The 15,413-nt window shown below is 39.6% G+C and overlaps 1 protein-coding gene across 1 annotated transcript in view; it reads left to right on the plus strand.

The window, feature by feature from the left end:
• LOC146515219 (plexin-B2-like) overlaps positions 1-15,413 on the plus strand; it is a 51,305-nt gene that overhangs the window by 16,857 nt on the left and 19,035 nt on the right. Inside the window, exons 14-22 of the mRNA XM_085169009.1 lie at positions 2,860-2,965; positions 3,649-3,785; positions 4,238-4,420; positions 5,426-5,519; positions 8,473-8,670; positions 9,977-10,162; positions 11,212-11,348; positions 11,714-11,814; positions 12,151-12,380. Of these exons, the coding sequence (XP_085025135.1) occupies positions 2,860-2,965; positions 3,649-3,785; positions 4,238-4,420; positions 5,426-5,519; positions 8,473-8,670; positions 9,977-10,162; positions 11,212-11,348; positions 11,714-11,814; positions 12,151-12,380 (1,372 nt within the window). The remainder of the gene's footprint in view (positions 1-2,859; positions 2,966-3,648; positions 3,786-4,237; positions 4,421-5,425; positions 5,520-8,472; positions 8,671-9,976; positions 10,163-11,211; positions 11,349-11,713; positions 11,815-12,150; positions 12,381-15,413) is intronic.

Raw genomic sequence — 15,413 nt, forward strand, 5'->3', positions numbered from 1 at the left:
TTAAATAAATGTACTGAACTTATTTGCCTTCTGCTGCTACTACACCACTGAATGGCACTCAAGCACTTGCACATGGCTGCTGATTGAGAGGGTCTTCTTTTTTGCCCTAATGTTGCACGCATCCTTTGAGATACATGTGTTCATCAAAGCACTATAAGTATATGTCAAGGATTTGATAGTGTCACACACAACTTCTTCTGGTGGTCTATTCATGCTTCAGGCACTACCTCATCCTTCTACCTCAGGTGTTAAATGGACTGAGCGCTGTGAAAAACATTGAATGAACTTTAGGTCAAGTCAAGCAAACTGTACTTCAATAACAGCTGTGTTTAAAAAGTGCTCACTTCATACAAATGGTCTATAAAAGAGAAAACGGCCACATCATTGCCCCACAGCCGCTGGCCAGAACTGTTGACACCTGGCAGGATGGAGCCACATTTATGACAAAATCTTGCCCCACCATCTGCATGATGAGACATAAAATAGGATTTATGAGACCAGATGGAAGTGTTTCTCCCTTAAATCATCCACTCTTGGTGCTAAATGCCTCTGTAGTCCTGCTGTTAGTTGTCCTGCATGTTTGTGCAGCAGGTTGTTCCTCATTTGCCTAAAATCTGGGCAGAGTTTGCATTGTGTTATTTCACTATTTCACATCTTAGTTTGAGCTGCTGGTTGTTTGGTCATGACCTTCCTGTTGGAGGCATGCTATGAATGATCATTTCATCAGCTGTGCATTTTCCCTCAGAACTGTTTATCACATGGTTTCTGTGTGAACAAATGTGAACAAACAAAAACAACTGACTGCAGTTTTTTAACTGCTGCCTTATCTACTAAACTAAAACAAGAGACATTAGTTGTTAATAATCGCAAAGATGGGCTAAAGATTACAAAATCAGACTTCTCCAGTGTTTCCAGTTTGTTCTCTTAAATGGCAAATCCAGGTTCAATAGTTGTGTAGGGTGGACACCCTGTCTAAATGATGAGACGTAAAAGGCACATACAGCTGACTGTCATCTGCATAGACATGATAAGCAATGTCAGTAAAAGATTGGACGATGCCAAAGAAAGAAAATAATATAATATGAACCTTGTGGACCTGGACTGAACCCTGTGGAACCCCACACATGAACCTGCTCATCCTAATAGAGAAAGTCCTGTCTGACAAGGAGGAGGAAAACCAACACAGCACCAGAAATATAACCCAAAACCTAGAACCTATTAAGTAAAATGTTATGGTCAATGGTGTCAAAGGTTGCACTCAGATGAAGTAAAATGATTACAGAACAAACGCCTGCAGCAGAAGCCACTGAAAGACCTTTATAGATAAAGATAGGGGTCTCAGTGGAGTGCTGCTTTTGAAAGCCAGACTGAAAAGGGTCAAAAATCTGTCATTTGCATAGTAAAGATTTGAACTGGCTTTCTAATATCATTTTAATCATTCAAAATTACCAATAGAGCTGGCATCAAAATTGGGCTTATTCTGTAAAGGAGTTACCGCAGCATGTTTAAAGTAGGATTACCTCAATGAGCTATTAATGAAGACCAATGCTTGTGAGAGTCTCAGACAGGACAGAAGGAGGAACTAACTCTATGGTCACCATGAGCATGATGAGGGTTTCATCTTGCCTTTTACTGTAGTCAAGTCATGTAGTCAAGAAGTAAATGATTCAGGACACCGAGCACCATTGTTACAGGCAGAGGAACCCGAGGAGATTTTGAAGTTCAGGACCATCATCTTATTTACAAAATGATTGAAAAAACCATCACAATCAGAAAGTAACAGAACATGCAAAGGATCTGTTGACGGTTTCAAATAATACCCTTGGATTATTCTATTACAGTTTATTATTAAAATAAGAGGATCTAGCTTTTTTATTGCCTTATTATAAAAGTGAAGAAATTCTCTGAAATATTTACCATGGACCACTAAACCCATGGACTTCCACAGCTACTCTGCTTTTTAAAAGGAATGTCCAAGGCCACAAGTTCAGAGTTATTACCAGTTTTGTAAGGAGCGACCTGACTGAGAATGGCAAGGTAGTGTTCATTAATGGTGGCAGCAAGGAGCTCAACATTATTATCAGAAGAATTAGAAAAATTAAAAAAAGAAGAAAACTTGAAAATAACAGAATCATCAACGAAGCTCCTGCGCTTAACACAAACTTTGAAAAAAACAAGTACGAGTTACAAGAAACATTAAAGGAGACTGACTTATGTCACTGAAAACAAATTCATTTATGTGCAAATGGTCAAAGATAACACCATAAGTTAAGACCAAGTATGTGTGAGTAGGGCCCCAAACATGTTCAATAAATTTAAAGAGAGGAAATCCTGAGTTGTAGTGCTTGATGGATCCTCAGCATGAATATCCCCAACAAATGTGATTCTGTGTATATTTAATAGTGGAAGATAAAAATCTTTAAAATAGCATACATAGCAATTTTGATCATAGTTATCTCAAAGGAGCTATAAAAATTATATTAATATATTATATAAAAAACAATATCATTTGACATAAAAATATATTTTTCAAAATTTCACGTGTTCCACGTCTACAGCCGGACATCTGCAGTGTACTAAAAGTGAACGTTCTCCATGACATTGTTCTAAAAATGTGAAGCTTCATTCTCACGCCTCAGAGATAAACATAAAATTCAGTTTCTCACTACAAAAAAAGTCATTTTAAAAATATGACTTGTTAGCAGTAGAGTGGACATTACCATCATAAAAGTGTTGAAACTCGCCTTAATATGTAAATAGTAAATGATTCTTTACCCAGTTTTGAGTTTCCAGGTCAAGTCCCAGCATTTATTTTTGTTTATTTATTAATTTATTTATTTTTTCTGTTGTTCTGATCAGAGTTGTGTGTGAGATTGGACCTGCTGATAAAGCTGACTGGGGACAGGTTGAGATCGAGGTGAATGGGGGGAAGAGAGGAACCTCCTCTGTTTCCTTCACCTACAGGGTAAATGCATATACACACAAACACACTCACAAACACACACATATACACTGTCCTCAGCTGTACGTCCTCTGTTGAGTTGTACAACTTCTTATTGAGAAATTTAACTCATCCAAAAGCTTTCAGCTGATTTTGTTGTTTTATGGACTGTTTTATGTTTTTCCATTTATTAGCTCCAGAGAAACTCTTATCAAAACATACCAAGGGCATGACAGTTAAGAAGACTGACCAAATACAACATGCTAAATGTAACAGTAAATTGCACATTGCACATTGCTGTGGTAATTTACTGTACAGTAAGTCAAAATGTGCAGGCATTCCTCTTTAACCAGATGCTGTGCAGCAGTTCCCTTTGTCACTTTAATACTCTAAGAGGCTACAGCGTAGCTGTTTAACTGGCTTTTCATATCTCTGGCTCTGCTAAAGCTTCCCCACAGGGGAGTGCTCCTCCTAACTGTTTGCTCAGCAAATTGAGGCAGATGTGGTGCTTGTGGGAATTTGTGTGTCTGAATGTTTCTGAAAGAGTGGGTCGGGTTAGATCAGGCTGAGAAGCAATGTTTCTGACATGGAGCTGTATCTGTGTGTGTTATCCTAGTGTGTGCCAGCATCTGCCAGTAGTTAGTGTGTACTTGAAATATGAGTGTGTATTAAGGTGGTATTTGGTGACACCCTCTCCCCTTCATTAGGACCCGATGCCTGAGGAGGTGACACCAAATAGAGGTCCTAAAGCAGGGGGAACCCTCATTACAATCTCTGGACTATTTCTGAATGCTGGCAGTAAGGAAGATGTCCAGGTTACCATCGGAGGGGTGAACTGCAGTGTGTAAGGATTTCTTTTTTTCAATAATTCTCATTCAGGCCAAACTTTTTCAATTCAGCCTCTTTAGTTAATAGAGCTACTTGTTATTCAGACATTGAATTCTATGCAAATTCTGCTTTACGCATATTTTGAAGTCCAGAAATTGATTTTTTTATATATGTGTATATTCTTGAAGCAAAAAATTGAATTGACCTTAACTTTAGTGTCACAATGAGGAGGGATTTTTTTCTCTTACAATTTTCCTGTACTGTTGTGACCACCAGTGCTCTGTCAAAACCGATTCACGGTGACATTTTAGGCAGAGGTAACAGAAAAATAACGAGCAAGAGAAGCAGCAAAGCCAGATTTTAACAAGCTGTCAGCCTGCTGCCATGTTGGCTTCCACTGCACGGTGACCTTGTGCCACCCCCACTCCTTCAGCCAGCGAGTACTGAGCTATGTCCTTGTCTTGGCAGGGAGCACTTTGGAGAAAATATCACCTGCAGGACAGGAGAATACCGCGTGGATAAAGTGCCCTCTGACCCTCTCGACGTCGTAATGAAGTATGGAAAGAGAACCACAAAGAGCATCCCGGCTACCTTTCGGTTTGTTGAAAACCCCACTGTGCAGGATCACCAGCCCAAAGCAAGCTTTGTCTGGTCAGTTTAACACAACAGTATGCAGTCATGGTGTTTGTGACATTTACTCTATCTGTTTGTTACATGTTGTATTTTTACTGCCTTCATTTTACCTTTTCTTTTTTTTTTTTTGCTGAAGGGAGTTCCAAGGATCTACTTTTCATATTCACTCTGAAATATCTGAAATATCTACCTAATAAGACCAATATGACCAAGTACTAAATGCATTCTGTACATACATATGGTCTTACTGAGTAGGTATGATCAAAAATTCATAGTTGGATAAGAAACTCTCCCTCTGTGACTTGACTAACTCTGTTATTTTGCGAGTCCAAATTTCCCCAGCCTGTAAACCTCAGAAGTGTGAAAATGCCGTTCTGATTACTGTCTTAATGGCCAAAAATAAGAGAATAAGACACAGGCTGACTTTTACTTTTGAATATGTGCTTTAAAATAGAAAGAAAAAAGCTTCTAAGTTGACATTAGTGACACAGGCAAATAGGATTGTTCTGTATGTAGAAAACTGAACACTTAGAAACTTACCTGCCTTGTTCTTTGCCCTGCAGATTTCTGTCTCAAGCTTTGGGAAACCTTAATAATGTCATTAAACGTCTTGTGTTTAAAACTAGGATCTAGGATTTTTTCCTCCAAGAGTTGCTGAGTGTGCGTGCGTGCGTGCGTGCGTGCGTGGATATGTGCATTTAATTGTGATTGGCTGAAACTGGCTGAACCAATGCTGCTTTTGGTGTTGTAACAAACTGCTTGATAATTGCTGAAAATGGATGCATTTGATGGTTCCCTTGCTTTTTCTGCCGCAATTCTGACACATGATTAGGTACACTGACTAAAACAACAGACGACAGTTTGTTTTCATCTCCAGTGAAAATTACCCCAGGTGCATTTTAAGAACTGTCTGTCCTCCTGTGAGCTTGTGCTCTCGTCTTTGTTTGGCTGGGAATACATTTGATTAATATGTATTTTCCCGTGTTTTTGGTGTGAATAGATATGTTTGTTTGTGTGTTTTAGTGGAGGGAGGAACATTGTGGTAACCGGCTCCGGATTTGACATAATCCAGACTGCAATCATGAAGGTCCAGGGAGGCAACTGGTCGGCTTCAGAGGTTCCTGTTCATTTTCCGTATCTTCATCTGAGTCAATGCACTGATGCATCTCTGACAGTCATTATCTTAGATCTTCTTACCCTTTCTCCTAAATGTTGCTTTTTCTCCCATGTTTTCCCTCTCTCACAGTACCACCACTCTTCAATCCCCCCACTTCTCATGAACCCCAACTCTAGTTTTGATTCATTCAAACTCTGTGAAGCATTGCAATTAAACGGACACATAACAATAAACAAAACACACATGTCCACTCCTCCTTGCTGCCACTGATCAGTGAGATTTTATAATACTTCTGAGCCATAAATCCCTAAAACCTGTAGGATTGCAGATATTGCCACCACTGTTTCACCCTCACCCAGAATGTAACTATGGCCCTCGTCCAGCTCAATCAGGTAGGACTGACTGTGCCAGGGAACTTTAAGGACCTGCACACAGCTTGCCACCGTCTGCCCTCCAGTGTACTGGGCAGTCTTAAGAAGTAGCAATTTTGTTCATTTAATTTAAAGGGAACAATTTTAAACCAGAATTAGGTTTACTGAAGATTATGTGCCTGTTTCACTCTTCATGATTTTACTCCCGTCCCAGCGAAGTCCCCTGGCCCTGCTACCAAAGGACAGAAAAGGCTTGAAAATAATTTTCTGGCTGCCACAAACTAGCAGTGGATGTAAAGTGTTATCTCAAATACCTTGATTGGTCAGCCTCGCAAGCTTCTCTTGGTTTAAGTCCATCTCTGAGCTAGACCCAAATATGAGGACCCATTATGGCTGCTGGCATATATTAAAAACATGTAGATTACTAGGTCAACTTGCTGACCTGAACTTTATTTATTGTGTGTGGTTTTATTCTCTGTAAAGACCAACTAGTTCTTATTTTGGATTTTAAACTTCCTGAGAGTCCTTGAGTCTGTGCAGCATATGTTTGTAGTTACAACCTAGATGGATTTTTATAGACTTCTAAATCGGAGTTGATTGGACCGCAGAAAATCCTACTAAATAGTTGCTACGAAATGTTTACTTATACCAAATGTGACTGTTGCACACCTAATGGAGCCAACAAAAATAACTTTTTAATGGATGGATCATTTTAAAGTTCCAGCATATACCTATGGTACAGTATTGTTTGTGCTGTTGGCAAAGTGATGTACCTAATCACACTGAGAAAAGTTATTTTAAAAAGGGGGTGGTAGAACTTGTTTATCTAGAAGATAAATATGGGACTGATTTAATGTTTATATACAGCAAAATGCATTTACGTGTATGTATGATTATGGGGGCCTCCATTGTCTAAAAAACAAAAGTGTGCTACAATCAGCCAGACACCTTCCCACGATGTTAAATGTGTAGTGAACGATGGGTATGGATTTATATTTGTTCCATCAAATAGAAATCTATATAATAAAAGAGGATTTCATAAATGTTAATAACATTCAAAAGTTATTTTGAAGACTGGACTAATTCACATACCTTCAGATCTCATTGTTTCAGGTACATTAATGCAGTGATTTATCCAACATTAAATTTTTGATACAGTGTCTAAATAGAGTAAATATTTTTGTGGGTCCCCTGGAGTTCTTTAGTTTTCCTCCACTATATAAATGTAATTGTAGTTCAGGTCAGGTAGTTTCCAGGCAATGTAATGTTGTCATAATAGATGCCATAATAGTCAAATTAAGTGGATGCAAATTAGATGCTACTGCTGTCAAATGAAAATGATACAATGCTTTTGTGAAGTTTTATATTTGCATATATGCAAAAAGTTGGTCATTTGCAGTCTGATTGTAGGTGGCTGCTAGGCAACATAATGTTGTCAGATCTAATCTAGATAACATGTACCTGTGTGCCACATGTGGATGCCGAATCCTGATTGTGTAGGAGGAGTATACGGACAGAGATTTGGCATGTTATAGTAGTGAGTGTAAATATACATTCAAAATGCCTTCATGTGGGCAATTTGCAAGATTTTTAAAAGGTGAAGGGGAGAATTTGAAGAAATTCCGGTTTTGATATTATGCCAGAGACTTCTGTGACGTGCTTCTTCTTTCAGCTGCTCACAATAAGCATTAGAGAACCTGGTCCCTGCGGAAAACTGTGAGTGTGTCTAAAATTGGTAGTTTTACACGTATTTCTATTGTATTCTACTTCTAAACCAATTTTAGCCCTGTATGAATCACTTTTTAAAAGACAAAATATTTCAGAGAAAATAACAAATATCAAATTAACACCTTTTATTAACTTAATTATTAGCCTTATTTTCTGAAGTTTGGCACTTGTCTTAAAATTAACATTTGACTTAGAGCATGTGAATTTACAATGACACCCTAATTACAGTCTAGAGTCCAGATGTTTCCTAACCAGCTATTGACATGTTTAGAAACGGGGTGAGTCCCAATCACAGGATATTCGACATTGTTACACTGCACACTAGATACCAAAACATAGGAATTACTATTATGTCTGAAAACTTAAAATGTGTGTTCTCAGTCTTTCTGTTATGTATTAATGATGACATTTTGACGACTTTGCTTTGTTCTGTTGGAAAACTTTACCTACTTGTAGAACCGTGGAGTTTAGCTGTCATGCATGTACTGTCGAAACAATGAGAGTGACAGAAATATCACCATCAGTCCAGTTAATCACAAACAAGCATAGAAAGGCAGTGGAGGAGTGACTCAGTGTGAGTTATGGTTCGTCAGAGGCCTCATTCTATGATTGAAGATTGAGATTTTAATAGAATGACTGAAAAGACGCACATCATTTTACCTTCCCCATTGTACCAAAACAAGCTTTTTCTTCCCCCCCACAGTCTATTACCATGTATTATATTCACTCCAGTAACGCCCAGTGTTTGCATTATTATTTTTAGTGCTGCTCCATATTTTCCATGCTGTAATTTCCTGCATTTTTTGTCATGCTTGTATTTGTAAAACGTTTTACTGTCCTTCTATCCAACTCAGCTTGCCCATGAGAAGAACGACACAGTCATCCAGTTTCAGTCTCCAACAGTAAACGGCTCCTCAAACCAGCACTTGAAAACAGTCATCAAGCTGGACAACTGGGAGAAGGAGCTGAAGCCCTTTCACTACCACCCTAACCCCAGCTTCAATAATCTACAAAACAAGATCATCACTGCGAACAGCATGATTATCGTTACTGTGAGTACAGCCACGAGGTCACTTTAATGCAGTTGCAGTACTACGTTTTCCCTTTTTTTTTCCTGAAGAGTCGGTGTCTGCTGTGTGTCCTAATTAAGACAGACTGTCTTATTATCTGACTTGAGGATAAAAATGGAAAAGATGCTGAGTTGCATTTGCTGCACATTTGTCATTTGAGCTCAGTGAACGCTTTGGCTTGGAAGTAAAAAAGATTTTTTTTAAAAAGCAGCTTTCAGATAATGAACAATTATTTTTTTGTCATAATGTTCATTTTATGATATAATAAACACGCTTTTAGTGTAATGCTGTAAAACTGTTTTATGACAAACACTGCAGGGTCACAAAAAGATTAACACCAGAAAACGCACATGCAAGTGTTTACACAAAAAGTAGTTTCGTAACACTTATCTGAAATCATGCAGTGTTTTTTGGACAGGGGCCCCAATTAAACAAAGCTTTGTTTTAAGTAGTGTTAAGCCAAATGGTTGAAAAGCCCTCCAAGTCTACCCACGAGTACACATTCTTGTTTTAGCCACAGTATAACGAATGTTCATCTTTACGATAGCTAATCTGACACTTTGTGCACTCGATATCAGACAGTACGTAGATGAGCTAGTAAATAAAACCCCGGTTTCTTTCACTTTGAATCTTTTCATCATCATGGATTTATTTTCTCACGTGTTTTGTAGCATTATTTTTACCTCTCAAGGGTGCCACTTCTTTTTAAAAAGTCCAAGGTGACACTTTCACATTGCTTGTTTTGTTTGACAAGTGCAATAGAGCATTGTCACAAAAGGCAAAGATATGCAACAAACAAAAACGACTGAGAAGCCTGAGCCAGAAAATGAATCGATTTTTCTTATAGCTTATTTTTATGGCTGTTTTGAGCTCCCAGAGTGTACCACCTCAAAGTTTCTGTTGGTAAACGCACTTGTGTGGAAAGTCATATGCAAAACGTGTAAAACCTTTTCAGTTACTCAGGCACTGATTAACTTAAGCTGGTTTCACCTTCTTCCAGCCGACATTAGAATAATTAAATGTCTGTAGATCTACAAGTGTGCTGCAAAATCTCAAGAAATTACTGAGAGTGAGGTGCTTACAATAACTCCAATCTTTATCTTTTTAATTACTTTTAGCTCATATTGGAGCAGTGAGGAGCTGTCGTACAGCACACTTCCCACCCATTACTCATAAAATGCTGCCGATAATGTTTTCAGTGCTCATCGTAGGATCTGTCTAATTAATTTCTCCCCCATGTACTTCAGTCACTGCCCTTAGAGCCTCGCATTCACTCTTCCCCCTGCAGGGTCGGGGATTCTCCAAAGCGATGACAACTAAAGAAGCACAAGCCTTCGTAGGTGACGTTCAGTGTGTGGTCAACACCCTTCAGGATGATAAGCTGTTCTTGGAACCACCTTCCACCACGCCTGGTGCTCGTACTCGCTCCAAACATCAGCACAGAGAGACGGGATCAGAGGATCTGGAGCTAATGGTCAGAGCACACTAACAGATGAGTCCTGACTGATGATCACTTATTTCAGTGAACGTTTTAATGCAACACTGTAAGATCCCTGCTTCATAAATAAAAGCACTCGCCTCAAAATCTTAGTATGTTAAAGTTTTAAAGATATCTCAAGAATGAACTTTAAGTACTCAAAATAATGGTCTGTAATGGATAAAGGCTCCTTATGTAATCGTTTATTATAATTATACTGCTATATGTCATGCGTTACACACAAGCAAGCTTCTTTTTAGCCATTCATTTGAATCATAGACAAATTACTAGGGTATATTGTTTGGTTTGTAATAAATAAGGAAATAATACGAATGAAGGCAGAGGACACTGGGTACTACTCAGGCTATTAGATTAATGGATAGTGGAATAAAATACAGCATTAAAACTGAGCAAAGAAATCTTTCGTGCCCATGGTCTTTATCCTTGTACATGTACCTCAACTGTGTACTTCAGCAAAGTACTTGAGTAAATGGACCATTGCAGATCCATACACAGACTTGAAGATGAGAGCATGCATGCATCATGAACCTTTACTGTTCTTCTCCCGGCATATCGTCTATACAATTTGAGATCCAATTTTTTTTTCCACCGGTTGAACAATTTTCATGTAGCTACAGGCTCTATAATTGCCTGTAATTATAGGTAAGCCACAACTATGATGAATACCATACCTCTCCCTGGGTAATTCTTATTGTTATATGTCAGCGGCTGCATAAAGAAGTGACACCGCTAGACTATAATCCAGCTTTTTCTATATTGGTATCTGCTGCTGTTGATAAAGTGTGAGACTTGGTACATTTATGTAATTATCCTCTTTATGCAACCCTACCAACCTGAACATACATACTTTAAAAATACTTTTAAGGTCCTAGAGCTGCTTTAGCCGAGTTGACGGTTGGAATCTAAACTATTCACATTTAGATTTAATCTCTCTACTTCCTCCCCGGTATCGTCCGGTCTTTGCTTTTGACTTTGGCTAAAATGTGGAGAGCTTGTGCAAATAATAAGATTTTTTCTTTCTACAGATCAAGTTTGGGAAAGGGGAGTGGGTGGTCGACTCGGTGCAATACGAGAAGAAGAATGATTTCCCGCTCTACATCATCATCCCTGCTGTCATTGTGCCCATGCTGCTCATCATCACTATCTCTGTCTACTGCTACAGGTGAATTGAGCTATTTTAGGTTAACTTTGTGCAGCAGGAGCACACAATTGATTGTGGCTTTTTTTAAGAGTATAGGTACTTCTCCAGTCAGTCCCAGCTTTTTCTGCATTGTGTTTGCTAGTTTGTTTGTTTTTTTTAAAAAACGACTTTGTTTGTTTACGTGTCTGTTGCAAGAAATATGTTCATATTCATAAGAAATTATTAGGAGCACACCAACAGCGACTGCGTAATAAGAACTAATAGATACTTTGCAGCTAAGTTAGTGGCCAAAAGAAAAGAACCTCTTTGCAACAAGTTAACATTCATCTGTTTGACCTTATTTTCATGATGCGTTTTCTTTGTGTGTGCGTGTTTAATATTTTCAGGAGGAAGAGTCAGCAGGCAGAGAGGGAGTATGAGAAGGTGAAACACCAGCTTGAGAACCTGGAGGAGAGTGTACGAGACCGCTGCAAGAAGGAATTCACAGGTATAAGCTGTGCAGCTGTGCAGAAGCGTCACAATATTGCTAATGTCCCTCTAAGGATCCGTGTTTCTAAGAAGCTGTAAAGTAATGAATTGGTTCATAGCTCTGATTAAATGCATAAATTCTCCCACTCAATGTCATCTTATCATCATTATTAGAAGCAGTTTTGCAGTAACATTAATAGAAAACAATATTTCACTGTTGAAATCATTTTCCTGGCAATGCTCTCCATTTTCTGCCTCTTGCAGCATCATCATTGAGACAGACGAACAGTGTGAAAGTGACAAGAGTTGCTTATTAAAAAGAAACCATGTGGTGCTTTTTGTTTCTTTTTTGCAGACCTAATGATTGAGATGGAGGACCACACCAATGACCTGAATGAGGGACGAATCCCTTTCCTGGACTACAAGACGTACACAGACCGAGTCTTCTTCCTGCCCTCTAAGGACGGCGCCAATGATGTGATGATCACAGGGAAGCTAGACATACCAGAGGCTCGCAAGGCCACCGTGATTCAGTCTCTCAACCAGTTCTCCAACCTCCTGAACTCCAAGACATTCCTCATTAATGTAATTATACTGCACACGCATCATCAAATTGTCAGCTGTGAGCTCGATAATGCCTGCTTACAGAGAGTTTGCAATCCTTTAAAACTGTGCAAAATCAAACCACCAAACACTGAACATGCTGGATACATCTAGATTTTCAAAGCCTTCTTTTTAGCTTCACTGGCACCAGGACTCTGAGGATGTCAGAGTCAGTTGGTACACTTCAAATAGATCACTATCAAGCTTTACAAAGACATTTATGATTCTTGGATGATGGATGGCTTTGGTGATCCCTCTAACTTCTCTAATAATACCACCAGCAGTCTGGGGTTTGCTTCTCTGAGTGAAATGATGCCGGTTGCTTGAGAGACTGCACAGACATTACTGTACCCCACAGGATAATTTGGAAAAACTTGGGTGTTCCAGTGACTTTTCCTCTTGAACTACAGTCAGCTCAGAAAGAATATTTCAACTAATTTGGGCTAACACAATAAGAAGTACTTAAAAAATATTGACATTCCTATCAACCTCAGCTGTAGTTTGTTTTTAGTGCTAAATGGCAAATGCTAATTAACATTACATGAGATGATAGTAATGTGAGACTATTATACCTGCTAAATATCATGCAGCTTGGATCATTCTGGCATTATGACTTTAACATTTAGCTCACAGTAAAGACTCTCAGCTTGCAGCTTGCACAGATTTAGACTCTTATGAAACATCAGTCAGTCTAAATTTAGACACGTAATCACTAATGTTACTTCATATGTTATATAAATGTCAGTCACTGGAGGCTTATTTCTAAACTGCATTATTTCAACTGCTCATCCAAGTGAATCCAAACCCATCAGAGCACCATCAATACCAGAGTCCTCATGCATCAAGTTTCAAGCACAGTGGGTGAACAGATGTCGAGAAGGGTGAAGAACAGACAGACAGATATAAAGATTGGCCTATTAATTCATGAGATGTAGCATACTGTATACCATAAATGGAGTTGACTTGCAAAAGTGGCAGCATTGCAACAATTTCCTCTGAGCTTGCCAGATTTGCACCACTGCATAAACTCTCTAGGCATAAGCTGATTTACTGAGAAAATCACAAATGTAGTTGTGGAGTTGTTTCTGAATGAACTAAAGTGGCCTTGTGTAATGAAAGAGGTAAATCACTGAATGCACCAATACAGCGCTTTTATATGTATTTAGACGACAGTGGAGGTTTGTGGCACAAGGAGTCACGAGGTGGCTGTGGTAATAGGACGGGAAAAAATAATCTTGAAAGGCAGCAGGATAAATGCAGTGGAGGTTTTCTTTTTCACTAGTATTTCTGATAATATGTGTGTGGGGTTTTTTGTTTTTGTTTATTTGAAAAAAAGGTCAGATCCAGCCATTACCTTGAGCTACTGAGCTAAATGTTTGTATGATACTATATTGATGTCTGTGAAGGTTCTCAGTCATCCAGGTCATCGTAGTCAAAGGAGCTTGCAAAGAAAAGCGTCTGGACTTCTTTAAGTTACTTGAAGACGTTTCACCTCTCATCCGAGAAGCTTCTTCAGTTCTAAGGTCAAATGGTGGAGAGTCCCAGATATAAACCTAGTGGGAGTTTCCCCCCACAGAGGGACAAAAGGACCCCCTGATGATCCTCTAATCGCCTGAGCCAAGGTGTGAAACTGGGTGTGGGTCCCAATCAGCCAGAGTTTCGGGTGAGTTCATTGTGAAACCTGGCCCCACCTTATCATGCGAATTCCTGAGGTCAGATGGCCCAGGATGTGAGTGGGCGTTAAGGCGTCTGGGAAGGGATCTCAAAACTGGATTATAGATGGCAGAGAGTTGGTGTCGTAAACCACCGCCTCTGTTCAAAGATGGTCGCTCACAGTGGACATAGATGGCTTCTTTCACTCCTCTTTCAAACCATCTGTTCTCTCTGTCCAAAGTGTGAACATTGGCATCCTCGAAAGAGTGACCTTTATCCTTAAGATGCAGATGGACAGCTGAGTCTTGTCCTGTGGAAGTGGCTCTTCTGTGTTGTGCCATGCGCTTGTGAAGTGGCTGTTTGGTCTCTCCAATGTAGAGGTCTGGGCATTCCTCGCTGCACTGTACAGCGTACACCACATTGTTAAGTCTGTGTTTTGGTGTTTTGTCTTTCGGGTGAACCAGTTTTTGTCTGAGTGTGTTGCTGGGTCTGAAGTACACCGGGATGTCGTGCTTGGAGAAAACCCTCCTGAGTTTTTCTGATACACCGGCTACATAGGGGATGACAATGTTGTTGCGTCTGTCCTTCTTATCCTACCTTCCTATCCTGAAGAAGCTTCTCGGATGAGAGGTGAAAGGTCTTCAAGTAACTTAAAGAAGTCCAGACGCTTTTCTTTGCAAGCTCCTTTGACTACAATGACCTGGATGACTGAGAACCTTCGCAGACATATTGCCGTACATTTTGGGAGGAACACCCTTCAACTGGTGCGGGAGTATGAAAGGGAATCAAGGAAACTAGCGGATTATAGGAACCATCTCCGTTTTAACCTAAGATGTAGACAAAGCAGAGTTGTTCCTAAGAGCCTGCGCCTTGGATCCACTGTCAGGGGATACAGAGCAGACTTGATTCTACAGAGAGCACAAAATCACCTTTTAAGTGAAAGGATAAGACAGGTCCATTTCACTATAGATGCCCTCCAGATCAAGATCAGCCAGGCTCTGTGGGAACTGGAAACCCTTCTACCCTCTCCAATCTTAGTAGAGGTTTACAAGTTTGTGGACAAGGCTCAGCGGTCCCAACACTCTAAAGGAAAAGAAAGACAACGCAGGAAATTTCACATCTTGCTTTCAAAAACACACACTCCTCATTCGGAACCTACACAACCCAGAGAAGAAAACACACCTGAAGACAGTGAGGAGAAATGGGTTAAGAACTTTTCAGACAGGAATCTCACTGAACCTGAAAAGAGAGTATTAGCCAAAGGACTCAATTTTGCCATTTCTCCACAACAGTTGCCCATAGTGGACCTCATCACAGCCACAGAATCTGCCATACGGATTAATAAATTATCACAGACAGAAG

This window comes from Neolamprologus multifasciatus, chromosome 7, assembly GCF_963576455.1.
Source record: "Neolamprologus multifasciatus chromosome 7, fNeoMul1.2, whole genome shotgun sequence".
NCBI classification, from domain to species: domain Eukaryota; kingdom Metazoa; phylum Chordata; class Actinopteri; order Cichliformes; family Cichlidae; genus Neolamprologus; species Neolamprologus multifasciatus.